General features: G+C 46.7%; 1 protein-coding gene and 1 long non-coding RNA gene across 5 annotated transcripts in view; both read right to left on the bottom strand.

Moving 5' to 3' along the window:
* Positions 1–743: 743 nt before the first annotated feature.
* LOC147738096 (uncharacterized) lies at positions 744–2,730 on the bottom strand. 3 transcript variants are annotated; one of them, XM_086952127.1, is made up of 3 exons: positions 2,466–2,679; positions 1,478–2,129; positions 751–805 (listed from the first exon to the last, which is right to left on the bottom strand). In XM_086952127.1, the coding sequence occupies exons 1-3, from the start codon at positions 2,677–2,679 to the stop codon at positions 751–753; spliced, it is 921 nt and encodes a 306-aa protein (XP_086808253.1). The 3 variants fall into 3 exon arrangements, with proteins under 3 accessions (XP_086808251.1, XP_086808252.1, XP_086808253.1); XM_086952125.1 differs by having other exon boundaries at positions 744–1,739; positions 1,824–2,730; XM_086952126.1 differs by having other exon boundaries at positions 744–1,965; positions 2,131–2,730.
* Positions 2,731–3,465: 735 nt separating this feature from the next.
* LOC147738095 (uncharacterized) overlaps positions 3,466–21,288 on the bottom strand; it is a 66,320-nt gene continuing 48,497 nt past the window's right edge. Inside the window, exons 4-5 of one of the 2 annotated variants that reach the window (XR_015307456.1) lie at positions 3,815–3,983; positions 3,466–3,664 (exon numbers count right to left, since the gene is read on the bottom strand). This is a non-coding gene — a long non-coding RNA (uncharacterized LOC147738095). Of the gene's footprint in view, positions 3,984–21,288 lie in introns of both variants that reach the window. The other variant, XR_015307455.1, reaches the window with a different exon arrangement.

The following is a 21,288-nucleotide window of genomic DNA, read 5'->3' as shown; positions in this document are numbered from 1 at the left end:
AGACATCAGTCGGTGATAGGCGTCACACAGCTTGAAACCGGGCATCCCTACTGGCACCAGGAGTCGAGTCGACTCGACAAAGATAGACAAAAATGTCCAAAAAGTTAGTAAAAAATGACTAAAGGTACGTGCTCTTCCCGGATCTGCGCTAGCTGGCGCGGAAAAAAGAAGAACTGACGTCAGCGCACGAGGGCGGCGTCTAAGTACTCCAGCGACATCATTCCGGCGATCACGACACCGACGACGGACACGGAGCCGCAGACGACGCCTACCGACGCGCAGGGGTACTGCTGACGAAAAACTTTCCGTATCCAGTCTGACGCCTGGGGGTAATTCTAAGGTAAGGATTCTAACACTAACGTGTTTCTTTCAGATTCTGTCTTTCAGATACTAGCTTTTTTGGCATAAGGATTTTCTCCAGTGTGGAGTTTCTCATGGTGAGATAGCGTTTTTCTCTACAGCTCTTCTGGCATTCAGAACACTCATAAAGTTTTTCATCAGTATGGAGAATCGCTTATGATTAGTGAGGCTGTGCCTATCAGATAGGAATTTCTGGCATTCACAGCATTGGTAATGTTTTTCCCCTGTGTGCGTCTGCTCATGTAGAGGGAGATTGTGTTTAAAACTGATGCTTTTCTGGCACTAAAATATTTTGATGGTGTGTTTTCTTATGGCGCTTGAAATGATCTCTACCTCTGAATCTTTTCTGACAATTAGAGCACTGATAATTTTCTTCTCCAGTATGGATTCTCATATGTTTAGTGAGATTACATTTAAGGCTGAAACATTTTTGGCATTTGGAGCACTGATAAGGTATTTCCCCAGTGTGGGTTCTTATATGGTAAGTGAGACTGCCTTTTTTACTGAAACATATCTGGCATTCGAGCACCTATATGGTTTTTCCCCAGTGTGGGTTCTTATATGATTAATGAGATTGTTTTTTTGGCAGAAATATTTTTGGCATTCAGAGCACTGATATGGTTTTTCCCCAGTGTGGGTTCTTATATGATTAATGAGATTGTTTTTTTGCCCAAAACATTTTTGGCATTCAGAGCACTGATAAGGTTTTTCCCCAGTGTGGGTTCTTATATGCTGAGTGAGATTGCTTTTTACCCTGAAACATTTGTCACATTCAGTGCACTGATAAGGTTTTTCCCCAGTGTGGAATCTCACATGCCCAGTTAGAAGTGATTTAAGTGTGAAATCTTTTGGGCATTCAGAGCACTGATAAGGTTTTTCGCCCGTGTGGACTCTCACATGTGCAGTTAGAAGTGATTTAAGTTTGAAATCTTTTGGGCATTTAGAGCACTGATAAGGTTTTTCCCCAGTGTGGGTTCTTATATGCTGAGTGAGACTGAGTTTGTCTCTGAAACATTTCTGACATTCAGAGCATGGATAAGGTTTTTCCCCAGTGTGGGTTATTGTATGTTGAGAAAGAGTTCTTTTGTCAGTGAAACGTTTCTGGCATTCAGAGCACTGATAAGGTTTTTCCCCAGTGTGGATCTTTGTATGCTGTGTGAGTCTACTTTTTAAACTGAAACATTTCTGGCATTCAGAGCACTGATAAGGTTTTTCCCCAGTGTGGATTCTTATGTGCCGTGTGAGTCTACTTCGTACACTGAAACATTTCTGGCATTCAGAGCACTGATAAGGTTTTTCCCCAGTGTGGATTCGTATGTGCCGTGTGAGTCTACTTTTTACACTGAAACATTTCTGGCATTCAGAGCATTGATAAGGTTGTTCCACAGAATGGGTTATTGCATGTTGAGAAAGACGTCGTTTGTTACAAAACCTTTCCTGGCATTCAGAGCACTGATAAGGTTTCTCCCCAGTGTGGGTTCTTATATGATGAGTGAGACTGTTTTTGTCATTGAAACATTTCTGGCATTCAGAGCACTGATAAGGTTTTTCCCCAGTGTGGGTTCTTATATGATGAGTGAGACTGTTTTTGTAATTGAAACATTTCTGGCATTCAGAGCACTGATAAGGTTTTTCCCCAGTGTGGGTTCTTGTATGCCGAGTGAGACTCTTTTTTTCACTGAAACATTTGTGGCATTCAGAGCACTGATAACGTTTTGCCCCAGTGTGGATCTTTGTATGCTGTGTGAGAATACGTTTTACACTGAAAACTTTCGGGCATTCAGAGCACTGATAAGGTTGTTCCACAGAATGGGTTATTGCATGTTGAGAAAGGCTTTGTTTGTTACAAAACCTTTCCTGGCATTCAGAGCACTGGTAAGGTTTTTCCCCAGTGTGGGTCCTTGTATGTTCAGTAAGTCTTCTTTTGTCACTGAAACATTTCTGGCATTCAGAGCACTGGTAAGGTTTTTCCCCAGTGTGGGTCCTTGTATGTATAGTAAGTCCTCTTCTGTCACTGAAACATTTCTGGCATTCAGCGCACTGAAAAGGTTTTTCTCCAGAGTGGATTCTCATATGTTCAGCGAGTTTCGATTTACGGGCGAAACTTTTCGGGCATTCAGCGCACTGGTAAGGTTTTTCCCCAGAGTGGGTTAATGCATGTAGATATAGACTCGCTTTGACACTAAACCTTTTCTGGCATTCAGAGCACTGATAAGGTTTTTCTCCAGTGTGGATTCTCATATGCACAGTGAGATAAGATTTACGCCTGAAACTTTTTTGGCATACTTTGCACTGAGAGTGGTTTCCCCCAGTGTGCATTGTGTCAAATTCTGTGAGATAAGATTTATGGCTGTATCTTTTTTGGCACATGTAACTTTTTCCCCCGACTTAGGTTATTTTGCCTTGATTGAGGCGGTTTTGAACACTGAACTTGTTCTCACAGTCCGTGTTTTTATAAGGTGTATTCCTAGAGTTAATATCTCTACGTTTAGTTTTCTCTTGCTTATATGCCACATTAAGAGTGAACCCGATTTTAGAGTTAGGCTTGTTTAGATAATGTTCAGCATTTATCTCTAAAAGAAATTGTGTGTAATCTTTTTAACACTTGAATTGAGCAAACTATGTCTGGAAGCAGCCCTGTAACACCTGTCGAAATATTTCTAGCAGATAATAGTCTTTAGGTTATAGCCTATCCGGCAGCAACTTATTTTGCGACTGAAGATTTTCTCAAATCTATTTGTATAGGTTCTTAGCAATGCAGTGATAAGGTGTTAGTCTGATATTTATTAATAAAACTGATAAGTACCTTTTTGCACTGACGTAATGGCAGTAACTGAGGGCGTTAGAACGTGCACAGTACTATTGTGGATCACGAGTCTCAGAACATCAGTTCCTTTTACCCTTTCTATGTTTGGTGTAAGGTTAAGGTTTGTAGTTCTGAAGACGAGGATTTATTTACATTACCTATAGCGCAACTGTGCTCATTTAATCCATTTTTATATTTAACAGTTTTACATATCACTCATTCACAGCAGATACTGTTGAAGCGATTTACATAGAAATACAGAACAGTACACAATAAAAAATAAACAATCTGAGATGGTTATGAACACAATAAAGTGGTGAATTTTTAAGGTTTTCGCAAGAGTGAGCAGAGTGGGTCGTGGTTTTCTACCCAGAGTCAGATAGTCTCAAACTTGTGTAACTGGTTAAAAACAGTTGTTGAACAAAGGTGATTTTCCAATCTTTCGGTTGTTAACGTGTCAGCTTCAGAGTCTTCTCTCAGCGTCTTTTCTTTGATGGTCTGCAGAAGAAACCTTTTGTTATAACTTTCTTTTTATGCAGTGTGTGCTTCCTCTCTAGAATTACATGATGTTTTAGATGAAGGTTATTCTGTACACAGATATGGCTTTGCTCTGGGTTAATGAAATGCTAAATTAGAGACTTCACTTACAGTATAGTACTTTCCTCAGCTCCCACTTCCTCGACACACTTAGATTTTGGAAATTGTTTAAACATAGAATGCTGGATGTCCTTCAGTTTTTCAAAATAATCCTTCTTAAGGCACAGACTTCAGTTGCCTGGTGCTAAATCTTGCTTTCTTCGTCAGTAATTTCAATCACCTATAGTATTAAAATTAAATAGTTAATACATGAAAATTTCCCAAAATATAATTTACAAGCCAAATCAATGCAGAGTTGCAGAATTTTGAAAATGTTGAGCTGGTTTTCATACAGAGCAGAGTGTAGAATTGTAGCCTGAGAGTACTTGGATGTAGGAGTGAGGATTTATAGAATTTTCAACATTTTATTAAGCTCACAAAGGATACATGCACCCTATTTATTTATTTATTTATTTATTTAATATATTTGTAGAGCGCAAGCCTGTCACCCAAAGGGCATCCTGGCGCTTTGATCAGAGAACCGTGCACTTTGACTGAAGTAGTCGCGCAACCATTATTTAGGGAATAAGTGCGTTTTTAAGGCCTTCCTGAACGGAAGATAGTCCTTGTGACTCCTTAGAGAGAGTGGGAGGGAGTTCCATAATTTAGCTGCAGCCACGCTAAAAGAGCGACCACCCATCCTCACTCTTTGAAACCTTGGCACCACCAGGAGGTGAGCCGACGAAGACCGCAAAAGCGGTGGGGCCGAGTACCATGCAAACATATTTTGCAGAGGGATAGGGCCCAAAAGGTGTACAGCTCTAAACACCAAGCATGCCGCTTTAAACTGAACCCGTAGATCTACCGGGAGCCAATGCAGATCTCGTAGCGCAAGAGTGGAAGAGCTAGACCTGGGCCGGGAAAGGGCCAGCTTAGCGGCCATGTTCTGCACCCGCTGAAGCTTCCCTATCAAATTTTTTGGGGCCCCCAAAAGAAGTCCGTTGCAGTAGTCGAGCCGACTTAATATGGTCCCACGGACTACTTCCGGCCTGGCATGAACAGGGAGAAAAGGTAGGACTCTGCGTAACATGCGTAGCAGCATCATACACGCTCCAGTGGTTTTGTTGACGTGTATGTCAAGTTGTAAATTAGGGCCAAACATTACCCCCAGGTTGCCTGCTGACTCCGATGCCAGCACTGGTTTGGAAAAGGTACTGGGCCAGAAGTTCTCGGGCAGTGCCCGCGGAATACGATCAGTAGAACAGTGGAGCACCTCCGTCTTCGAGCTGTTAAATTGCAGAGAGTTAGCTCGTAGCCAGTCCGCTGTGGCTGCCATACAGCGATGGAAGGTGCCCAGCGAGACCGCATTATTCCCTTACAAGGAAAAGACCAGCTGGGTGTCGTCGGCATAATTAAATGCTTAGACACCGAAACATTTTATTAGCTGGACTAAAGGGCGGAGGTACAGGTTGAACAGTATCGGGCTGATGGCCGAGCCCTGTGGAACCCCCTGTCCTATTTTCCTTGGCTCAGAGCTGAAAGGCGGAAGTGAGACCAACTGTTGCCTACCACCAAGATATGAAATCAGCCAGTCTCTAGCCCCCTCGGTGACCCCGCACTCCTCCAGCCTCCGGACCAGGGTCCGAAGGCAGACCGTATCGAACGCGGCCGACATGTCGAGCAGCACCAAAAATGCTGCCCGACCACTGTCGACACGCGAACGCAGATTGTCCAATACGGTCACCAGCGCGGTCTCCGTCCCATGTCCAGGGCGGAAGCCAAACTGGGCCTCGTCGAACCACCCGATGTTCTCCAGGAAGCCAGAGAGAGAGAGAGTTACCCACTTTTCCAGGATCTTGATCGGAAAAGGAAGCAAGGAGATCGGCCTGTAGTTGGAGAAACAGGCCGGATCCAAAGTTGGCTTTTTTAGCAGAGGCGACACCACTGCTAACTTCCAGCTTTCTGGCACCGACGCCGATTCCAAGGATTGGAGGCAGATCGAAAACAGAGGCGGAAGAAGTTCTGCATGAAAGGCCTTCCAAAACTTGGGGGGCAGCGGATCAAGCGGAGACCCCGATGACACCGAATGAGCAATCTTACAAAATTCTTCAAAGGAAGGGGGGGGGGGGGGGGGGGGAAATTCAGCCGGGATAGCCTGGGTAAAATGGTCGAGGCTCCCGGCCCAAGGGCAGCAGTAGCCGTCTGGGGTCGACTGGGCTGCTCCACCGGAGCTCCCACACCGATCGGCTGGGGTCGACTGGGTGAGCTGCCCGGAGCTCCCAGATCAGAGGCAGCAGTGCACGTCTGGGGTCGACTGGGCTGCTCCACCGGAGCTCCCACACCGATCGGCTGGGGTCGACTGGGTGAGGTGCCCGGAGCTCCCAAATCAGAGGCAGCAGTGCACGTCTGGGGTCGACTGGGCTGCTCCACCAGAGCTCCCACACCGATCGGCTGGGATCGACTGGGTGAGCTGCCCGGAGCTCCCAGATCAGAGGCAACAATGCACGTCTGGGGTCGACTGGGCTGCTCCTCCGGAGCTCCCACCCCGATCGGCTGCGGTCGGCTGGGTGAGCTAGCCAGAGCTCCCAGCCCCCGGTCGGCAACACTAATACAAGATCGACTAGACAGGTCAGCGGCCATTCCCAGGCTGGCCTCCGCAGATACGGGATGTGTTAAGCCCTCCAGGATCTTAGAGGTCTTCTCCTCGAAGGCAAGAGCCAACGAGTCGCACAGAGCCTGTGACGCCCGGACCGAATTAGCCGCACAAACCGGATGAGACAAGTCCTTGACAATTTTGAACAGGGCTTGAGATTTATTAGGCGCCTGCAGCAGGGACGTTTGTATAAAAGTCGCCTTGGCCCGCTTGATGTTACAAGTCCACCCTATGGACTTGTAACATTGAATCCCAAAGGCAGAAATTAAAGTCATATGCATTGGCACCAAACAGATATTTAAAAAAGGATACTATTAATTCATTTTTAATGTAGATTTCTGGGACGGGAATTTCCCCTCCATGGACAACAGGCGTTTACCCTGCCCTGAGTTACCACCTACTTGTATCTGGTATCCTGACTTTTGAGTTCTGGTCTCTGCCGCACACAAATCTATTGTGTGCTGCGAGGACTATGCCTACACATATCCCTCAACTATGTCCAGAGTATGAATCAAGGGCAATGAAATTAAGGAGTACTTTCATGTGCTCATTTTATTCCACCTGATTATCAGTTGTTAGGTTTTTCTGCACTTGGATGTACCGGGTGCAAAAAAACAGGACACCATTTTTTTCCAGACAGGAAAATAAGACTGAAAAGACGCACAAGACTCTGGGTGCAGCAGAAGCAGCCAAGACTTATGCTGTTTTTATACAAACTGGGAGAAACACACAATTCTTCCCTTTGTTAGACATTTCTTTACCCTCCCCTCCCCTGCTTCACCCATCGCCCAACCAACCACATGCATTTATCTACCACCTGCTTAAAACAAGTGGTAAATAAAAGCAGAAAAACACTATGAAATAGTGAATGGCATGTGGTTTGACAGGCAGACGAATCTGTTCCTCGTGGCAACTCCCCTGTCCATGGCGTCAAACTTGTGACTGCATGTTGCTGGGGTAAATATACCACAAAGTTTAAAAAAAAACAATAACATGAGATTTTTCTGCCACTCCAGCACTGTGCAACTTCTAACAAGGGACTATGAGCGGTCTTGGACCGGTCCTGTGACCTGGAGGGTCACACCAAGTGTTCCCTTTTTTAAGCCAGAGGACTATCATGGGTTTAACAGCTTGAGCGGTGGTGGCAATGCACCCTGTTGTAAGGATCAATAGCCTGATGAGATCTTTGCATCATGGTCAGTGGAGTGGCGTCCTGCTGATACACCTATGTTTATTTTTTTTGTTTTTTGTTTTTTATTAGCAATACATGAGTATTCAACTCACAAGAGTACAAACAAATTAAAGTATAGTGAGTACATGCGTCTTAACCATCACACCACATTTAAGCATATACATTTAACTCGGACAGTTCCATAGCAGATCGACTTCTTCTGGTATGCCCAACTTTAGTACATAGAATTAAACACAACAAAAAAAAAAATTGCCATCCAAATAAGATAAAACAGGACCCCAAATTTGTACGCCCAGCTTTCGCTTACGCCTACCTTTTAATGCATACAAACTATACTCTAAATTAAATTTAGCCTAGAACCTAGCCCTCCAAGCCTCAAACTATAGGGGATCTCTTTGTTATCAGCTTGAAGCTATACATAGCCTTAATACTGCTGTTGCTAAAAAATTCAAATATATAGCATTCCTTGGTACACTATCAGCATTTACCCCCATCTCTACACCCAACAAAAGCTGCGTAGGCGACAAATCAATAGGTGTTTCCAAAATAGCAGTTAGAAATTTATCAACATGCTCTAATAATTATTTTAATAGTGGACACGTACAGAAGATATGCATCACATCTACATCAGGGTTATCACAGCGAAAGCATTTCCCCTCCTGTCCACCACCCCATTTGGCAATCTTATGAGGTGTCATATATAAATAAAAAATAGTTTTATAATGTTGGGCAGACAGGTTAGCAGTCATAAATAATCGACTAGCTAATTCAATGGAGGTCTCCAAACTAATATCAGAACATCCTAACCTGCTTTCCCACTTACGATTATGTTCTTCCAAATCATTAGATCTTGTTTCTAACATACAACTATATAACCCCCCTATTCTTACTGCTTTTCGGCTAGCTTCAATAAGAGATTTAGTCTGAATATTCCACCAGGCAGTGAGGAGATAGTTCCTAATTTGTAAATATTTTAAAAAATCTGCCCGGGTATATGGTATTGTTCCATGATCTGATTAAACGATTTCAGACCCCCTTCCGTATACAAACCCCCCACTATTTTTATACCCTTACTCTGCCAGTTCTGCACTGTCCTATCCCAAAATACACTCGGAAAGCAAGTAACAACAGTGGGGTATACCAGGAGACTTTCTCTATCATGAACATTTTCTTAATAGCTTTCCAAACCTTCCAAGCTGCTAATACAGTCTTGAATCTTGTGCGCTATTAATAGCTCCAGACTAGGTGAATGAACAAACAGTTTTTTGCATCTGACCCCAGCAACATATGATATATAGCAGGAGATTCAGCAGCCACACTTGGCCCTATTCCAGTAAAGAGTATATTCATATGTTGGAGCATGCATGCATAGTAGTAGAGTGTAAAGTCCGGTACAGACCATCCCCCAACCGCTCTAGGTAACACCATAAACCGTGCAGCTCTGCGGGCCTTCCCTCATGCCCATATAAAGTTCATACATAATGACTGTAATTGTGTCAAATGAGTGCGTGAGACTTCAAGTGGAACACATCTAAAAAAAATACAGTATTTTTGGCAGAATCATCATTTTCAGCATATTGCGCCTGCCAACTAATGACAGATGCAAGCATTCACACCGATCAAGCTGTCTACACACCCCTTGTACAAGCTTCCAACAATTAGCGCCAACAAATGCTGGTGTCGAGGTCCTTAATAGCACTCCTAGATATGTTACTTCCTGTGAGACCCGTGGGTCATTAAAACCCCTAACATTATGGCACAAGATTTGCGTTTTGGCGGTGTTTAATTTATATCCCGAGACAGACCCATATTCTGCAGCGAGATGTTCTACTGCCTGTATTGCTGCTGCAGGTTTAACAGAAAGCACCGCAACATCGTCTGCGTAAGCCAGAACCCGATATTGTTGCTGCTGAACAATAACAGGCTGTATTTGTGGGCTATGGTCAAGCATTTTCAAAAAAGGCTCTATATACAGGGCAAATAATAATGGGGAGCAGGGGTAGCCCTGTCTAGTACCCCACTTTATTACCACTGCTTTTGACTCGAGGCCCAGGGTACAGATCTTAGCGACAGGTTGGCAGTATAGCGTTTGTATTGCTACTATATATTGCTGCCCAAAACCCCGCTGCCGCATTACTTCCCATAAAAAACACCAAGACACTCGGTCAAACGCCTTCTCGGCATCTAACAAAATAAGGCTCAGCGGGTCCCCAGTAGCGTTGGCGTTATCTAATAATGCAATAACTCTACTAACATGATTTGTAGTGCCACGCTTAGGGATAAAGCCATGTTGTCTAATAGACACAAGTGGCGATATTACGGTGGCAAGCCGAGTGGCCAACATTTTTGAATACATTTTGCCATCCGCGTTTAAAAGAGATATGGGGCGATACGATGCTGGAAGCTACGCTGGTTTACCTTTTTTCTAAACACAATAATACTGGCTTCGCCCCGTGATTTCGGTGCCAATCCACCTTGTGCTCTTTTAAATATTAATAACATATCATCTTTTATAAACTCGAAGAAAGCTTTATATACCTCCAATGGTAATTTATCAGGGCCCGCAGCCTTACCAATTGCAAGTTCCTTAATAGCTTGTTCGCGTTCCAGCATTGTAATAGGAGCTTCTAATCTCGTTACGTCCTCCTCCCCAATATCTTGCTCACACTGTTGAGATACAAATTCCTTGACTTTCCGGACATCATATTGATCATCCGTGTATACTGCTTCATATAAAACTTCTGAACACCTCCAGAATACCATTCTCATTCTCAACACACTGGCCATTACTATCCCAAATGTAATTGATTCTCTCAGCTGCCTCCTTCATCCTTAATTTTTACGCCAAGCACCTACCGCTGGCCTCCCCATATTCATAGTTAAGTCACTGTCTTACTACATATTTTTTAGCAGCCTCTTGGCTCCATTGGAGATTTATTTTCGCCTTGATCTTTGACACTTCTACTACAAATGCCCCAATGTCCCTACCCATATGAATACCCTGAACTAGAGCCTCTTCAGCTCTGACCAGACCCTGATATAGCTCATGTTCCTTTAATGCCTGTTGCGTCTGATTATACAAACCATAACTAATGGTTTCTCCCCTAAAAGCAGCCTTGAATGCATCCCAAACATACTCAGGATCAGTACTACCCCGATTAATACGAAGGAATTCAGCCATCCAAGCCTGCATATACACAATAAACTGCTCATCCAGGAGAAGCTTCCGGTCAAAAGAAAATGCCCTGGGTTTATTCAGAACTGCTACACCTGGAATAGATGACACACCCATGTAATGCTCCATTTCTATGCCTGTGCCCAGACTTTGCGCTAACATCATGTGCGTGTTTAGGGTGTTGGTGTGCGTAGCATAAAAGCAATGTGAGAGTGCGACAGAGTAAACTGCATCTCCTGCCTGCCAGTTGTTTATACAAGTGGGACCATCTATCCCTCTTTTATACTCTGGTAAGAAAGGGAAATGAGTTTGACTATCCAGCAGGAGGACAAGACTGTCCTGGAAAAAGCAAGGTCCGACACATCCTCGTTATTTGTAGGGCGGGCCGGAAAGCCATCCAGCAGGACCAGCTAGTCTGAGGGACCCCCTCCTCCCCCGCCAAGACCCTCCCAACAGATCAAGGCAGGAAATAAAACTCTACCACAACGTGATTGTTAAGGCCCAGTTGGACGATTGTGTGCTGGCAACACCCCGTTCAAGGTTGCATTTGCCAAATTCCTAACACAAAAGGGTCTGAATCTACTGGCTTCCTGGAGAGCCTGTGTTGGGCTTTTAGCTGCTGAATTTCTGACTACTCTGTGTCAGAGGCCCATGAGTGACTACAACTACGCCAGTGTCGAACACCCTGTATGAGCTTACGCCTGTGGTCCAGCCGGCCACAGTGTGGGCTTAATTGCTGACAGTCGGGCCTCCAGAGGGGCTCCGACAGGCCAGGTGTGACTTCTACCTTGGGACTGCTGATCTTCAGGCAAAGGCAAAGAAAAGACAGAGTGGATGCCCTACTGTATGCAGCCCTACATCCAGGACAAAAGCGCTCCACAAAAGCCTGCTGGTGGGTCACTGCTCTCTCGAGTGTTCGGGCGTGCCATTCAAGTGCCGGGAAACAGGAAAGAGACCCAGAAAAGACTGACTCATCCTGTGGAAGGATAAAACGCTTATGACAGAGCATATACGCATTGGGGTGACTGGAATGACAGAACTGCACCTATACTATATTCATGATACTCCTAAACGTAAATGTAAATGTGGGTATACTTGTAAAGCGCACTATCACCTGAAAGGTATCATGGTGCTGTATACCGCTGTGGAACCCTTCCTGGCTTTCCCTGTGAGATGCCGCCTTACTGGGCACCTCCACGGTGAGGCCAGGCATCCTAGCGCTTTCGGAGCCGTTGTGGAGATTAAGCAAGCTATTGCCCAGAGTTTCAGAGTGGGACCCATGATTAGAGTAGGCACCTAGGCGAGAATTATCAAGTCCGTGGACATTGAGCCCAAGACCCTGCCGCGTCGGGAACTGAACCCTGGTCGCGGGCCAGACCTCTACCTCAGGGTCTGCCGCTCTAATCGGTGAGCCACACTTCTCCTCTTCCCCTAGAGGGGAAGAGGGTATCAGAACCGGACGCACCTATCTGCAGCACATGGTAGTCTGGCATGCCTGCACCATCCTTTCACCCAGACTGTCCATAAAGTTGATTTTAGAGCTGTTACGCACATAGCAGGGGGAATCTCAGACCATTCGCTGGTGGAGGTGCAACTCGATGGTCCGGTTGTGGACTTCATCCTACCCCAAAGGTTGATCCGTGATATTTAAAAGACAAGACGTTCAAAGGTTGTATGAGTGATTGAGCAGAATTCTATTTTAAGGAGAACGGGCGGCCTGTTGAATCAGCTTGCGTGCTATAGGGTGAATTCAAGGCAGTGATTCAAGGCCAGACACAAGCCTTGATTGGGAGAATGTACGTAAGGAACGTAAATTGAAGTGCGAGGCTCAGGACAAGGAATGTGCTTTCCTGGAGGTTCGTGTGGCAAGTGGGGAATCAGTTTCTCTCCCATTGCACCATCAACTGAAGCAGCACACATTAAGAGCAGTAATGGAAAATAGCGTGCACTCATGCGCTGGCTACCCAGCATTGTCTCTATGATGTCGGTGATAAAGCCAATGAGTTGCTTACATGGTTAGAGAGACAAGACAAAGGACGGAACTGGATCCTTGAGGACACTGACAACAAGGGGACGGAAATACTGGGAGAGACTTCCTGAAAGACCTGACCCTGCTAATGCTAACGAATGAGGACTGAGACGCACTAGACCAAGACCTGACAGTAGACTAAATAAATAAGACAATAGGAACCTTGAAAACAGGGCAAGCGATGGGGCCTGATGAGCTACCCTTAGAATTATATAAAAGCATGATGGATAAAATCAGGGAGTACCTCCAGAGTAGGTTTCAGACTGCCTGAAAATAAGGGTGTCTCCCAGAGCACCAAAGAACATCTGAGGTGGTGGTCATCCCAACAAGCATTAGAAATGCAATAGGTCTCGGATTTATTTGAGTTAGAGCTAATGGCATTGTCAATGGCAATGTCTTTTAGCCATGTGCTATGGAGTGTATGCAGGTGGTGTGTAGTGGAATTATGTGGGTTGGATTGGAATTGTAGCAATGGTGGCATGCTGCACTCACTCACACTCTGCCGCACTCACTCACACTCTGCCGCACTCACTCACACTCTGCCGCACTCATTCACATGCTGCACTCAACACGCTGCCCTCAACACGCTGCCCTCAATACGCTGCCCTCAACACGCTGCCCTCAACACGCTGCCCTCTGCATGCCCTCAACACACTGCCCTCAACACGCTGCCCTCAACACGCTGCCCTCAACACGCTGCCCTCAACACTCTGCCCTCTGCACGCCCTCAACACTGCCCTCAACACTGCCCTCAACACTGCCCTCAACACTCTGCCCTCTGCATGCCCTCAACACTCTGCACTCACACACACTCTGCACGCCCTCAACATGCTGCCCTCAACACTCTGCCCTCAACACGCTGCCCTCCACACGCTGCCCTCAGCACGCTGCCCTCAACACGCTGCCCTCAACACGCTGCCCTCAACACGCTGCCCTCTGCACGCCCTCAACACTCTGCACTCTGCACGCCCTCAACACTGCCCTCAACACTCTGCCCTCTGCACGCCCTCAACACTCTGCTCTCTGCACGCCCTCAACACTGCCCTCAACACTCTGCCCTCTGCACACCCTCAACACTCTGCACTCACACACTCTGTATCCCCTCAACATGCTGCCCTAAACACGCTGCCCTCAACACGCTGCCCTCAACACTCTGCCCTCAACACGCTGCCCTCAACACGCTGCCCTCAACACGCTGCCCTCAACACGCTGCCCTCAACACGCTGCCCTCAACACTCTGCCCTCAACAATCTGCCCTCAACACTCTGCCCTCAACACTCTGCCCTCTGCACGCCCTCAAGACGCTGCCCTCAAGACGCCCTCAACACGCTGCCCTCTGCACGCCCTCAACACGCTGCCCTCAACACGCTGCCCTCAACACGCTGCCCTCCCTCAACACTCTGCCCTCCCTCAACACTCTGCCCTCCCTCAACACTCTGCCCGCCCTCAACACTCTGCCCGCCCTCAACACTCTGCCCACCCTCAACACGCTGCCCTCAACACTCTGCCCTCAACACTCTGCCCTCAACACTCTGCCCTCAACACTCTGCCCTCAACACTCTGCCCTCAACACTCTGCCCTCAACACTCTGCCCTCTGCCCTCAACACTCTGCCCTCAACACTCTCTGCCCTCAACACTCTCTGCCCTCAACACTCTCTGCCCTCAACACTCTCTGCCCTCAACACTCTCTGCACTCAACACTCTCTGCACTCAACACTCTCTGCACTCAACACTCTCTGACCCTACCCCAGCCCAGCGCCCCTCTGTGTCTGCAAGAACCATGCCCTAGAAGCTGACTGACCCTGCCCCAGCCCAGCGCCCCTCTGTGTCGCAAGAACCATGCCCTGGGAGCAGACTGAGCCTGTCTAAGCCCAGAGTAGACACAGAGAAGAGGCTGACAGAGAGAGCTCCTTGCTCTAAATACATATTTGGAATGTTTGCAGTTTGCCAACTCCAGCTGGAAAGCAAGCGCCGGCCCCAAATGCTCTTGTTATTCAGTTCATAGACAGCTAAGCGGCCCCATTTGCTGACATAAATCATGGGCATGAAATGTATCCAGTCTCTCAATTAAAAGTTTTAAATATAATTTAAATATAATATACGAGTCTATCTCTCAGCACCCCTGCCTACTCGATCTCATAACAGATATTAGTATGCCCGATACGAGAGCAACTCGCCACAAAAAACAGAAGCCGCAAAAAAAAAGAAAGAAACATAATCGTAAACCGCCGGCGAGTGGTGCACGCGCGCAAGCCACTGCCACCATATGTCTTGAATTATCTCTGCCGTGACGGCTGAGATAATTGAAGATATATGGCCTTCTGGTGCGCGTAACAGACACCAATAGGCCATAGGTGGAGCTACTCGACCGCCTATGGCCTATTGCGTGTTCTATTTCTAAAGCACACGCACACGAAGGCCAATAGCAATGCACGTAGCAAAAAAAAGCACGAAAAACCACGAGCAGCCAGGAATTTGTTAGGTACGTTTTCGGAAGCCCTGAGAAAATGACTCTTAGGCCACGCCCACTGCTGACGCAGTGGGACGGTTGGCCCGAGCCCTAAAAAGGACGAACCAGCAACTGAGTGTGGGTCTTATAGGCCTATCTCCCCGCTTCATATTGAGACTAAGGTCCCTGCGAACGCCCTGGCGATCTGCCTGCGGACAGTAATTGCAACAGTGGTTCATCCTGATCAATTGGGCTTTATACCACACCAGGGAACGCGCTTAAATCTCCGACACCTTAATGGAGTACCATATGCAATAGGGGATTCCTTTGCTGAACCAGTGGCGCTGCTGTTAAGCTCTTGTATGTGGCCCCTCTAGCGAGCATGCGCCTCAATAATACAGTCTACTGAGTCTTTGCCATCCGACAGGGATGTTCCTTGTCTCCTATGCTCTTCACACATGTTTGGGTTCACCAGGACCTCTCATATGGGGTATTCCAGTTGATCAGGAGTGGGATGTGAGAATCTCCGTCTACTCACACGTTTTGGTATATGACACGTAGCCAGCATTCTCGAGTGAATGAATCCTACACCTTTTTCACATACTTGGAGATTATTCAGGATATAATATTAACTGGAAGAAGTCCTTAATATTCCTGCTGGTGGCAGGGATCCTGCGGCTGCACTCTAGGTGCACAGTTAGGGTGGCACTACATGGCTTTAAATATTTGGTTGTGGTCATTACAAGAGAGCATAGGCAGGAACATACTCCCGAAATTAGACCGTCTTCGCTGGGATACCCCACACTTGCAGGCGCTCCCGCTCTCCTTACTGGGCCGGGTGGCCCTATTTAAAGTGATGGCCCTCCAGGGTCTCCTGTACATTGTGCAATAAATGTCCTTTAAGATCCTACCAGACATTTTTTTTCAAAAGATAGTCTGAGAACTTCGGCTCCTGTTGTGGGATGGCGGCACGTCGCGCTGAGTAAGGTGCAGAGGGGAATTTATTAAGGTGGACTGGCGGTCCGGAGTATTCACAAGTATTACTGGGCCTCGCAGCTGGTGGCAGTCAACAACTGGGTTTTTGCAGACTGTGAGTATCCTGCTTACCGGGTAGATAGATTGGCCATGGGCATGAGAGGTTACCCCACCCTGGTGCTGTATCGAAGAAAGTATGAGTGCACCCTACCTACTCATACCCAAACATTGGTAAAGGTGTGGAAAGAGGCTACCAGGTATTTAGGCTGGGAAGGTAAGCTGACTGAAATGACTCCACTGTATGATGGTGATCTCTTAGGTGCAGCTGGAGTATTGCAGGTCTTCACAAAATGGGGATTGATTAGCCTAGAGCAGCCGGGCGATGTGTGGGGGGACAGGCGCTTGTGTCCTTCACGATCCTACAACAAAAGTATAAATTAGGGGAATAAAAACAGTTCTGGCATTTGCAGGTGGCCACGCTCTGCAAAGTCACATCCGGGAAGGGGGGCAGTTGCCTGATGCATCCCTACTGGAGGACCAGCTACTAATTGATCTCCTGACCGAAAAAGCAATCTCAACCATCTATAGGAAGTTGATCTACAATTCTCTGGATGCCTTGGGGACGCGGAGAGCTGTGTGGGAGAGGGATCTAGGCCCGCTTGGCGATGGCGATTGGGTTGAGGTCATTCAGGGTGTCAGGGAGTTGGCAATTAGAAGTCAGTTTTGTCTAATTTAACTACAGATAGTGATACTGCCAAATCAATGACCCTGTTTACATTAAAGGGCAGCTTGAACTCAGAGCTCAACAACAGACTCGATTGAATAAATGACCAGCACGCTGCTTATCTTGCCAAGACACAGGTACTTTGTAAATCTCTTTTTATTGAACAAGTGCTCAATCGATGGTGTTGACACCGAAAATACGGTGCACATTAATGAGAGTGATTGGACCAAAAACACAAAGTCTGCAAATATAGAGTGAGTAGCATAGCTTGGCTTGTCCTGACACTCCCTGCCCAAATCCCACTACACAAAACTAGATTGCCCTTTATCGAAGGCAGATAGTCCTCCCAAGGTACTGGAGGTCGCTGGGCTGCAAGACGACTTGCCTTTTGGTTCTGGATCATCCAGGGATGCAGACAGGCCAGTATGACTGGGACCAAGACAATAGTTCTCTACAGATCCTCACCAGCAGAGAAGGCTGCAGTGCCCGGCTCATCTTAGGTCGTCAAGAACTGAAATTCATGGTCTGGGGATGACACCTAAAATCTTGATTTAAGGATGTTACAAGGGAGTGACAGGTAGAGGCTAATGGGCCCCTTTCCTGGGGTGTCTACACCCTCTTATCATGCCCACCTCCTGTGGGGAGGGGACGTAGTCCTAGCCCTGATTGGATAAGTCCCATCATCTTCAAGATGGTGGGCACTACAAAGTGTACTTCACCTCGCCTCTAGCACCTGAGGGATGGAGTTAACAGAGGGGGCGGGGGGCACACCTCCTGTTGTATCTAAGGTTTCCCACCTGTCCTTGCACCTAAAAGGGGGTGAGGACAGGAAGATCGCTTGCTCCCTCTAACAGGAGAGGTTGGGGTCGCATTACAAAGGCGGCAAGGCGTTTGAAAATCCTTACCAAAGAAGGCTCTTCCTGACTAGGGGGAGGTGTGAGCACCTCCACCGAGGAAAGGCATTGTTATTGACCTCGAAGTGCACAGGCACTCTCCCCACGAGGACAGAATACACTCTGGTGGTAGCAGGCTGGCTCAGGCCAGTCGGTGACCACACTAAGGAGTGGTAGATTTTACGGGACCCCTCTAAGGGGTACTCTGTGTGCAATTTTTAATAAATCGGACACTGCAATCAGCGCAGGTATATTTCCTAGGACAGCGAAAACTATACAGCAGGTCTTGCTCACAGTCCTTATACTGTGACTCCCACTACTGAACATTAATCTTGAATTGTTAAACCAGGGCCAGGATCTGGACAGGAGCCAATGAACAGGAGGGCAACTCACCAGATAATAGAAGTCTTCTGTCTTCACACTCACTTAGAGAAAACAATGCCATCCCATGCATTGCATGAGAAAGAGACCACAACCCTCAGTGAAACACTCACCTCTCAGATGTGATTCGTTAATAAGAATAAAATGAACAAAACGGGTTCCTGGGAACCCCACAGATACACCGTTCCTACCAGTACTATAAATGCTTGGGGTCCCGCAGGTAAACCTAACAGTGCTACAAAGGCTTAGGGGCCCTACAGGTAAACCTTTCCTAACCCAGTGCTACAAATGCTATGTACTCACTGCAGCAGGACTGGGCGTTCTAGGTGTGCAATTAGGTTGTTTGGCATTCATCTACCCTTAGCTAAGCCACGTGATAAAGGCAGTAGATCAGAAATAGCTCTCACTATTGAAAAGGCGAAGACCCTGGTATAACACAAACGCAGAAATGCGGTTCGGCTCTACCAGGACATGTAGTAAACTATTCATTTATGTATATGTAGGATTAGATTGCATTGCAGGTTAATTCTTATTTCACTATTTTCCGCACACAACATACAACATAGATTCCTCACGAGCTTATCTCTTTTCTCACCGACTGAACGTTCCAGGTCTTCGCCCCAACGGCCACTTCTGTTACTCATTCCTCTCCCTGCGGGGAACCCTATGGCTCCATTCTTAGCCCTTTGTTATTTAACGTGAGTGTCAGACCTCTGTCTGACATTGCAGAGGAGGCGGGCTGTCCCTGTTCTCCTATGCTGACGACACCTAGATAGTCTTCTCTCTCTCTGTGGAGAGGGTGTCTGAGACATCTGCTCTCCAGATGGGGTTGAGTAAAATTGCATACTGGATGCAGGCCAGTTTTCTCAAACTCAATGGAGAGAAAACTAAGGTCCTGATTCTGGGGAAGAATAAAGATCTTTGGGGTCCCCAAAACTGGCCTACTTGAATGGGTGTTCTTCCTCAGCTCTACTGCCAAGATCGCAATTTAGATTTTGATGAGAATAGCCCGGGCTGTTTTCAGCCAGAGTAACAAAGCTAGTAAAAGATTTTAATGACCAGGTATTGTCCTGTGTCGATGTCCTATATCTGACGGATGATGACCTCTTGGAACATCTGACAAGAGTAAATCGCATAATTCTGGAGTTTGCTCACATGGGCTACAAATAATTTTAGAAAATCAAAGATTGCCACCTCAATATCCTTTTTCTGAGCTGGGGAGATGGCTATGTCTCTCCTGAGGCACCAGAGCGAGGGATCACTCTAGCTTTATCCACAGCTCACAATGACTCTGGTTAAAGGCAAATACAGAACCGTGACTGGCGCCTAGACTCCGAAAAAACCACAGAACGCTACATGTGGTAGAAATATGCTCTGGCTACTGAAATAACTCAATGAACTGAGAGCGCCTGGGCACGAGAGACCCCCGGCAGTGGCAGGGCTCACCTTTGGAAGGCAGTGAGTAGGGGACAGAATTATCCAAACCCTGACTAACACCGAGGCATGCACCCCTCTATCCATGAAGCTGAGCCGGGTTACAAGTTGCCAAGTGCTCCGATGAGGCGCTGTGTTAGACATAAGTTGTGAAGTCTCACCTTCCCCCACATCTCAGCCTCCCTTCCCTTGGCGATACAGAGACAGGCTTGCCCTATTTAAACCCCAAATATACTTCTTTTTACATAATTATATTTTCATTTCATATAATGAAAACGTAGCTGAAATAACAGCTGTACTTCACTTGATAACTTATCCCCGATTCTCCTGCACGTAGAAGCATGATCACAGTGCACGCACTCTTCAGCAATCATCATCACTGGGAAGAGATCGGCTCAACCAATCAGCACGTGCTCTTCAGCCATCACTGTGAAGAGATCGGCTCAACCCATCAGCATGCTTAGAATTCTGCCACTAATACTGTCATTTGTCTGCATTATAGACCCTGTGAGAGTGAGAAGCATGGACATCGACCGGAAAGTAAGAGTGTGCCTTTCTGGGTATGGTATGATGATGGAGAAAGGATATAAACTTGTTTTTAACATGCCGTCTGGCATTAACATTTGTTAATTGTCTGTCCCCTCGTTGCATTCCCTCGCCTTTGGCTCTTTCACTTAACAGCAGTTAACATCCTTTGCAGGGCGTTAATCTTGTTTGTTAACGCCCTCAGAAGCAGGCGATAAGGCTTAAGGGATAAACTGTGATAAAAGCAAATCGAAAGTCCTCCCAAGAGGCTTGATACTATAGTCGGTTCTTTTCTGCTGTACGGCACACTCATTCACACATTCAATGTACACTTATGTCAGTCATGCCTTCAGTCATTCCAAGGGGCCCTCGAAGGCAAGCTTTGTATCGCTTCTACATGGTACAGGAATGTATGCCAATAATTTCTTGGGTATTTAAAAGAGACAAAGTATCAGAGGGTTAGGTGATTCTTGTCACACCTACACACCCATATCTAGGTGCTTCCAGGCGCTACAGCAGGGTCCAGTTATTTTATTTAGCCCTTAATACTGGCCTTCAGACAACAGTTCTCTGCATTCTGACAAATAAAGAAGCTAACACACAGGGAATAAACACCAATTTTTGCTAGATACTCCCAATCCTATTTTAACTCACCACTGTCCATCTACACAATTCTGGTCCCACACCTGCACTTCACCATACGGCTTTTGGATAAAAGATCACCAGTAAAGTGCCCCTTTTTAGGGAGCCCGTCTGTGATTTTGCCATTAGAGGACCGGCATAACTCTACTTCTTGGATACTGTGACGGGGCCCCCGTTTATGCTGGACCTCCCACTCCCTCGTGAGTGGAAAAAGCCCGAAAGTCCCTCCTTTTTGTATACAGTTCTTTGCACGGCTAAACCCCGTGGGACTTATTTTCGATAGGTAAGATTTGGTCTGTCCCCCTCAAATTTGGATTACACACCATTATATTTGAGTGGTCACCCTCCAAGTCAGGGTGTATTTTATTCACCCAAACTAGACCCTCCCAACCAGGCAATGGAAGGCCAGGTTTTGAGTTATGGTGAAGACTAAGCAGTAGTGGGCCTCGACAGTGATGGCGCAACTGGAAGCC

This window comes from Lissotriton vulgaris, chromosome 1_1, assembly GCF_964263255.1.
Source record: "Lissotriton vulgaris chromosome 1_1, aLisVul1.2, whole genome shotgun sequence".
Classification (NCBI taxonomy): Eukaryota; Metazoa; Chordata; class Amphibia; order Caudata; family Salamandridae; genus Lissotriton; species Lissotriton vulgaris.
The sequence above is the reverse complement of the archived record's forward strand: the minus strand, read 5'-3'. Positions and strand labels throughout refer to the sequence as shown.

Excerpts from the sequence above, each read along its gene's own strand:
- LOC147738096 (XM_086952125.1), bottom strand. The coding sequence starts at position 2,730 with ATGTGCCAAAAAAGATACAGCCATAAATCTTATCTCACAGAATTTGAC. Across the intron at positions 1,740-1,823 it reads AAGAACCCACACTGGGGAGA|AACCTTATCAATGCTCTGAA; the intron begins AACCTTATCAGT and ends ATTCTGTGGAAC.